Source organism: Simochromis diagramma, unplaced genomic scaffold (assembly GCF_900408965.1).
Source record: "Simochromis diagramma unplaced genomic scaffold, fSimDia1.1 OVJJ01000361.1, whole genome shotgun sequence".
NCBI classification, from domain to species: Eukaryota; Metazoa; Chordata; class Actinopteri; order Cichliformes; family Cichlidae; genus Simochromis; species Simochromis diagramma.
In genome coordinates this window covers 17,937,201-17,945,555 of record NW_024386860.1, presented here as the reverse complement: position 1 = coordinate 17,945,555, position 8,355 = coordinate 17,937,201, and the positions used below count along the sequence as shown (strand labels likewise).

Below are 8,355 nucleotides of genomic sequence, written 5' to 3'. Positions count from 1 at the left end.
CTGTAAATCACCTCTTTACTCAGAACACAAATTCCTTTGTGCTTGCATCAGGAGGCCGTGAAAGTCTGCCAAATGCACCATCTGCTGTGGAAACCCCGTGAGACTTTGATCGTTGTTTTATTGAAATTTCTCGGTAGGCTGAAAATCGTGCGGTGGGACAAACCGCGTTTAAACAAAATGATTAAGTGTAAACTTTTAGGTACACGAGGACTTCGAGAGTCTTAGAGTCGATGATAAAAAGGTCACATATTTGTCTGCATGATTTATACAGCAAATATGGCCCCGAGGGATCCAGTAATGAATAAAGATCAGATACCTTGGTCTAAATTTGGAAATTAATCCTCCTTTGATATCAAATTAAATGATTTGTTGAGGAAAATAATAATCAGTTAAGTTCTGCGGCTGCTGAAGAAAAACAGGAAGAATAAGGTTGTTCAGCTGGGAGCCAGCAGGTGGAGCCAAAGAGGCACAGAAACGAAGCTCGTCGTTTAATCGACGCACTCTGCAGCACATAGTCTTTCCCCACTGAGACGAACCCAGCTGCACAAATCTGCAGATTTTCACACGATGCAAAAATGTCCCAATAACTGAAAAATGAGACAGAGACACGCCCTCAATGTCCCCTCACTTCAAAACAGGTCAGATGGTATAAAAGCAGAAAGGTTGTAAACAACAGAGAAAGGTCATTGTATCACCACCACCCCACTCCCACCCACCAATGCAGAGTGGTGCAAAAATGTCCTAAAATGTTCCCACAATTAGTGAAAGCCCTGAAATACCCTCAAAAAGACACCGACACAAGCACTTACACAAAGACGCTCATATCTGCCTCCATATCTGCCTCGTTACTGCTGTAATAAGACTCCAGATAAGACCCTCCACCAAGCACGGGCTGCAGTCAGACTGGGCTGTGACTCACAGCTCCGAAGCCCCGCCCACACGGGGTACATAAGCCGGCGATCTGAAGCGGCGCCTCCAGATCTTTGGCATCTATTGTCAGCAAACCTGAACTGATTCCTGATGGTGGTACAGGAGAAAAGTCGTATGGAGGCGATGGAGGGAAACCAGCAGAGGGTGGAGGTGAACATCCTGCTGCTCGGAGCTCACAATGTCGGCAAGTCCGGTGAGTAAAGATCAAACTGGCTCATTTCCAGAATATTTCACCTTACAGAACGTTTTCATGTTGATCCGTTAGAAATATCCTCCTCTTTATGTTTCTCTTCTCGTATTTTCACTTCATTTCTAGTTTTCTAGCTCAAATGTTGCTCAGAGGAAGCAGCTCTGTAGTCAACTATGAACATATTTCAATGTTCTGATTTCTGTTTTTACTTTGCAGTGTTTTCTTGATCTAATGATCTTTTCTCTCTGTGCAGCTCTCACCGTCAGATTTCTGACCAGGAGATTCATCAGCGAGTACGGCGACATCGGTGAGAGCTCTGTCTGTTCAGTCAGAGTTCACATGCTCCGACTGTTCGAAATCATTATTCAGTGTCAGTACTATGAATATTTATTCACGCTTCCCCTTTATCTCGCGTTCTTTCAGAGTCAGTTTACAGCCGAGTTGACAGAATTGATGGGCAGGAGATCTGCTTCAACATCTGGGACTCTCAGTATGCACAGGTAGGTCTCCACCTGGCTGCACCTCGCACACACACAGGTGTATTTCCAGCTCTTTAAAATGTGATCCTTTATATTAAAACACCTTTTTGGTTCCCAAATTGTGGCTGAGCAAACAGATTTGAAAAATATAATAAAGGTCAGTGCTAAAGATGGAGCAGGTACCACACATCAGTATCCATGGTGATTAAAGGGCATCTTAAATCTGAGATAAACATGATTAATAAAATAAACATGGGGAAAGTGTTTGCTAAGGTCATAGGTCAAGTGTCTCCAATAGAGCTCTATACCAAGGAACGTCAGAAGGGTCGCCCCCTGATGGTCAATAGACAGAATGCAGACTGAGGACCAATCGTTTATATCGAGCGTGTGGTTAGTTTAGTTCGACAGATTAGTTCGGGGAACCTTTTTGCATAAATTTGCATATTAACACCATAAATAATGATGTGAGCATGAATTTTAGAGTTTGTGCGTTTGCTTTCTCCACAGCCCGGAGAGAAGAGTTCATCCGTCAGCGACAAACAGCTGCAGTGGGCTGACGGGATGATCCTCGTCTACAACATGTGTGATCGCAGCAGCTTCGACGTTGTCCAGCAGCAGCTGCAGCAGATACGTCGAAGCAGGAAGCCGTCCTCTGTCCCCATCATCATCGTGGCAAACAAACGCGACCTGCAGCGGCACCGCAGCGTCTCTGGCGAGGAGGGACGGTTGCTCGCCCTGTCCCAACAGTGTGGCTTCTTCGAGGTGTCCGCGGCGGAGACGTACCACGGCGTGCTGCTGGTGTTTCACCGCCTGGTCGACCTCGTGAAAGAGACGCGAGCTATAAGAAAAAGCACGGCCGGCGTCCGAGGGATCGTCAGGAGCGTGTCTGCAGTGTTTGCAAAGAAACGGGCAGAGTAGACTCAACATGCAAAGGTTGTTTTTGCTCATTCTGATGAGATGAAAACGTCAGGGCGAGAATTTCCTGTCAGATGCCTCCTGAGTGAAGTCAAAGGTCAGATACGAGACGGGCTGAGGAGGTTGAGAGAACGATTCTTTGTTGGAAGGTCGACGGTAAAGCTGGTCAGAGAAAAGTTGTTTCAGAATAAAGAGGGGCGGCTGGAGCTGAAGACCTTCAGCTCAGCTAGCAGAGAGGCGATGAATATCTCGGCACTTATCAGACACTGACACGAAGTTTCTTCCTCAGAGGATGAATCCTAATTACACAGGTGGTCCTCTGACTTTTCCATTAGCCGCACAGGCAGGATGCTCTTCCATCCGATGAGCTGACGAACTCTTCCAGCACCGAAGAGCGTGAACCCGACTGACTTCAGTCACGTAACCTCCTTTGATTAAATTCTGGTAACCATTCTATTGAACCAATAGTGTTGTAATAGGGCCGACATTATGTGCTCCATTCTTTGGTTTGTGACCAAACGTGCAAAAACACTGACTGTAGCATTAGCCTCGTGTATAGTCTTTAGCGTGCTAAGGTAGCAAGCATGCACTAAATTTGCATTGTTTCAGAAAATATTTTAAAAACTCAACGAATTCTCGAGTTCCCCTTGAAACATCTGAAATCATCAGGACTCTGCAGCCTGGTGGGAATGTCGGAAAGTTTTGTGTGTCAGAGGGACGTCTTTAATTCATCAGCTACTTACATTTCTGTTGGATTAAAAAACTGGTTTAGATGTGAACTCGCTCACTGACTGACGATCAGCGTTTTTTCTGGCTGTGATTTCAAACAGGTTGTCGGGTTCTCCAGACACTAACCTACACCATCATGGACCTGCAGGAATGCTGGGTTCAGTCTGTTTTTAGCTCCTGGATGAACGAGTGGCCCGCCGTCAGCTGACCCCAGCTATCTGGGATATATGAGAACAAAAGAACCTATCTGTACTGTAAAATGAATGTTTCTTTTTGTACATAAATCTATTTATTCATATCAGTGTTGTACAGAAACTTTTTCCCCCTGAAATTCAAACCTGAATAAACAACATGAACCAAAGTCACTGTTCAGTCCTCTGAGGTTTGACGAAGCTTTTATTTGAACTTGTGGCTCAGTCAGAAACACTTTCAGATCATCGTTTACATAAGTGGTTTCATACAGACAAGAGTGACAACCATAAAACCAATGATAACTTCTAAATTATCAAAACTATATTAATTAAAAGAGATTAAATGAGTTTCAGCAAATTTCTGTCCAAATAAAACGGGTCACTTCCTGACAGGTTTGAACGTGAAATATTTCAAAGTGCTCGACATTTTGGACAATTACAACCACCGCTGATCACTTTGACTAGATTCTGCTGCATCTGTCTTTTTTACATAATAAAGTTCAGAACTTGGCGAACATTCGTCTACCCAACAAGTCTTGGTATCAAACCCATCCACACATCTCCAACCAACAACACAGAGCCTTCATCACTACTTTGCATCAGTGCTTGATTATCAGGAGCAAAACACAAAATAACATCATAACCAAGCTGCACGTTGACCAAAAAAACAAAACAGCTTTCAGTCACATCTCATCAACTCTGTGACTGGAAAAAGGTTATGAAATGTGGCTATAGGCTTCTTGCTTCTTCTACAAAGCAAAGCAGATTATGAAGAGCATACATTTAACATATTGGAAAGAATTGTGAAATAAATATAGAACATTTTCTGCTAAATGTGAAACAGATCTGGGATTATTTGGGACTTTGTGGCTTGACATTAAACCCAATTAAACCTAATGACAGAGTTTTCTCTGGAATTACATTGATGCAGGCTGATACTCTAGATTCATGTGACGGTGTTTTTTTGGGAGGCGTCCCTTACGAATCGGTCTTGGGCCCTTTTTTATTTCTTCTGTCTTAAAAACCTCCTTTAGGAAACCTCTTGTAGGTTTTGCATGTTGCCGCCTGTCCACAACGAGAACGGCGTCAGCGATCAAATGATAATTTGGTGACAGCTTTGCGGCTGAACACGAACGCACAAACCAGCAGCAGCTGAGGCAGGTTCGTCTGATCATCCAGGACTGAGGTGGCCGGCTGTAATCGCTCGGGGGTCGGGGTCAAAGGCCGCGGTCGGTGGGGGATAAGGGTGGGGTCAAACCTCAGCGTGGTGTTTAGGAGTCGGTTGTTTCTGTAGCGTTGGCAGCATTTTCGGAGGAGTTGGGGGGCCAGGTACTCGAAGGCCTTCTGGCTCTGGGAGACGAACTGTTTGAGCGGGGCGAGGAGCAGCTCGGCGGCAGATGGCCGTCGAAGGGCGGCGCCTTCGGAAGGGAGGGGCGTGCCCTCCACCTCTGGGGCTTGGGGCTCCTTCAGACTCGAGCGACGACAGCCATTAGTTGGGTCGGGGCTCACAGGACCCCCGGAACCTCGTGCAGCGCGGGAGTACAGGCTCCGGCGGCGGCGAGGACGGCCGTCCATGGCCTTCAGGAAGAGGCTGTTACTGGAGCCGCGACGAGACGAGTTGTCGGATACAAGCTCCTCTTGGTTCAAGAATTCCTCCACCTCCTGAGGAGATGGCTTCTGCAGCTGAAAACAAATGGGGAGTGGAGTTGGAAATCCCGACATGTCTCAGGTGTGTTACAGGTGTGTTGCAGGTGCTTTCTACTCACCATGTTGTAAAGTGGTGTGGTGTTGAACACGAACTGAAGGATGATCTTGGCCACTTCCCTCAGCTCTTGAAGCAGCTCCTGGATTTGGAGGGGTACTCCTCGGACCAGACGAACCACACGCAGCTCTGCCAACATGGTCGCCCGAACTCTGACCGCATTCAGAGAGGCCTCTCTGAGGGCCTCTGCTTGGTACACCAGCGCCACCAGGAGGCCCTGCAGGAATTGCAGCAGGTCGCCGGACAACTTGAGGACCCGAAGCAGACCAACCTGCAGGGAACAGGTGCTGTTGTTAGAACATCCATGAATCTTGTGTCTCTTCAGCAGTAAACTTACTCAAATGGTGAATGAACTCGGAAGAATTCGACTTTTTCACTCCTCTAGCTGCTTTGTTCTTCAGCTTCTGTCTTTTCACCTCCTTTAACTTTTCTGTCACATAAACCAGAATTCCTTACAGCTGTTTTACAGTAAACACATACATGTATCTGTTAGTAGCCTAAACATGACCCATCATGGACAGGTGCAATGGACCTATGCATGGCTAACACATTCAACAATTCTGAGACCAGGAGGAGACACAAACCCAACCTCATGGGGTCATAAGCTACTCCCAGTCCCAGTTCCAAGCCTGGATCAATGAGAAGGTGGATCAAACATGCAACGCCATCTGGGAACAGATCACAGAACCCGAGGATCTCCAGGATTTAGTTTTTGGTGTTATTATGAAGAAAGTTCGCAAACAGCTTGATTGAGTTCCTTTACCCCGGTGATGAATTCTCATCTGTGTAGTGAAATACTGTTAGTGGGGCCTCTCTGCACTTTCCTTAAATCTGTAATAAGTGAGTGCCATACCCGAACTGGGACACTCGTGTCCTTTCGTTGGCATAAACTCTCCGTAAACCTCTCAGAGTTTACGGAGACAGCAAATTTTCTGGGACACAACGGGGGAGAAAAATTGGACCGGTACCAGCTGGAAGCAGAGCGACACGTGAAGACACAGAAAGCAACGCGTGAGGAGGGATTGCTCAGGAACAAAGACGGCAGGAACAGCAGGAATGAGATCAGGGCCCGTCTGTCACACGTCCCCAAATGTAATCAGTGATGCATTTATTTTGTGGAGGAAAAGCACTGAATTAACTACACTCACATGTGAAAGGACTCCAGTTTGTGCTGGTATTTAGAAGAACCACGCCTCCAGCTGAATACTTCTTTTGAAGACTATAAACTAATAAAGAAAATCTTGTTTCAGGATCACAGTGACAAAAAGACGCAGGGGAGATAATCTGGTCCATAAGCAACAGCTTCAAACCTGGAATTTGGGCTCTTAGATGATAAAAACATCCATTCATTTATTTCCCCTGCCTGTAAACTCGTGGTAACACTGCATTATGTGGATGAAAGTTCAGTAATAAGAGGAATTATGTTTGTTTGCCTCACTCCAGAAAGGCTCACAGCAACAATCTGCATCACTTACTTAAAAGGAAAAGGATCAAAGTGTAATTATACATCAGGACACTGATTGTTTCCTGTCCGACGTTCACTCCACACTGTCTAGATTTTCCCCTATCTGCAGTAGCCGCACACACAGACAACCTTCCATCCCATCATCCTTTATGTGAAACATCATTTCCTTTCTCATTTTTCTTACTTCCCTCGCCACCTTCTCTTTTATACTTGCTGCTTTCCTTCTGCGCTCCCTTTTCTCTTCCTTGCCTCGTCTGCATTTACTTCGTCTCTGCAGGTTAAACACTCAGGGCTCACCGAGAGACAAAACTCTGTCTAATTTAGATTTGGGCCAATGTAATTGCATATAACATACATACAACACAAACTGCAGATAAGTTTGGATGCTGTGTAAAATGTAAACAAAGAATGAATGCAATAATTTGCACATCTCATAAACTCATATTCGAACTGAGATATTTTACTATTTCATGAAAAGTATTCGCAGCAAAAAACTTGGGAGAAAAGCAAGTGGTGCTAAAAATAAACAGCAGGAGGAACATTTTGGAATTTATGCTTCCAGTCTTTGGTCCTGTTTATTGGAGTGACAGCTGACTGAGCATCAGCCGACCAATCAGAGACAAGCCAGGATGCGTAACGAGATATTTACGCAGAGATTGTTGTTTTTCTCTCCGAATACAAAATGTTCTCAGGTCTGTCCTGGGAAATTTGGGGTTCGGGTATTTGGGTCAAACTGAGACAGCGGGCCGTGACCTTCTGTGCTGCTGACAAACAGCCACTTGAACACGTGAGCGCACAGCGACAGGCTAATGAGGCAGCTGATTGCTGCTGACACAACAACATGTTGACCAGCTCACCTGCAGAGACACGTCCTCATTAGTCTGAATGAAACAGGACGGCTGCGCCCACAGCCGAGCCTCAGAAATGTGACCAGCCTGTGCTTATAAGTCACACTGTGGAGGAGATGAGAGGCTTTTGCAGGGTCACTGCGACGTGCCTTTCACAGCACGCCCAGATACCAGCAAGAAGAAACAAACTGCTCACTGGTGAAGTAAAAACACCACAGAAGCCTTTCATGTTTCACAGGGGAAAGGATAGAGTTCAATGTTTCCTCACACCAAAGATGCTTTTGATAAAAGACTCATTAAAACTCAAAGAGCTGAAACATTTTAGGGCATCCAACTCGTTTTATCGCTCCTCACTGCATGCGGTCAATCACGATGCTTCAGTTCAGAAGGCTGCACCAAAACTGTGAAGGTCTTTGCTTTCCCGTGGTGCTGCACGCAGTAATGGTGCTATCAAAGCAGCAACACGTGGAGCTTCAGCAGCAGGTCCAATTCAATCAGTTTGATTTTATAAAAACAAATCACAACAACAGACGCCTCAAGGCGTTTTATACGGTAAGATAGAGACCTACAATAACACTGGACGCAGTCAGTGTTTGGCTCAGTGATCAGGACGACGTAATGCACAAACACAATCTAGACAAACATTGTCACGTTTCTGCCTTTCATTCAAATAACTTCACAATCCTCTGTGTGCATCTTTACACACACACACACACACATATTCATATCGTTGTGGGGACATCTAAGTATAGTAAACTTCCAATTTTTGTTCCCCACAAAGATTCAATTTATTTTTATTTACACAGCGCCAAATTACAACAAAAGTCACCTCAGGGTGCTTTATAA

The 8,355-nt window shown here is 45.4% G+C and overlaps 2 protein-coding genes across 2 annotated transcripts in view; one reads left to right on the top strand and one right to left on the bottom strand.

The window, feature by feature from the left end:
* Nucleotides 1-864: 864 nt before the first annotated feature.
* zgc:171704 (uncharacterized protein LOC100124619 homolog) lies at nucleotides 865-3,604 on the top strand. The gene is made up of 4 exons (XM_040031244.1): nucleotides 865-1,123; nucleotides 1,374-1,427; nucleotides 1,544-1,620; nucleotides 2,107-3,604. The coding sequence occupies exons 1-4, from the start codon at nucleotides 1,021-1,023 to the stop codon at nucleotides 2,515-2,517; spliced, it is 645 nt and encodes a 214-aa protein (XP_039887178.1). The 5' UTR covers nucleotides 865-1,020; the 3' UTR covers nucleotides 2,518-3,604.
* A 17-nt stretch (nucleotides 3,605-3,621) lies between these two features.
* Nucleotides 3,622-8,355, bottom strand: part of plin6 (perilipin 6) — a 30,695-nt gene continuing 25,961 nt past the window's right edge. Inside the window, exons 8-9 of the mRNA XM_040031196.1 lie at nucleotides 5,201-5,467; nucleotides 3,622-5,117 (exon numbers count right to left, since the gene is read on the bottom strand). Of these exons, the coding sequence (XP_039887130.1) occupies nucleotides 4,521-5,117; nucleotides 5,201-5,467 (864 nt within the window). The 3' untranslated portion in view covers nucleotides 3,622-4,520. The remainder of the gene's footprint in view (nucleotides 5,118-5,200; nucleotides 5,468-8,355) is intronic.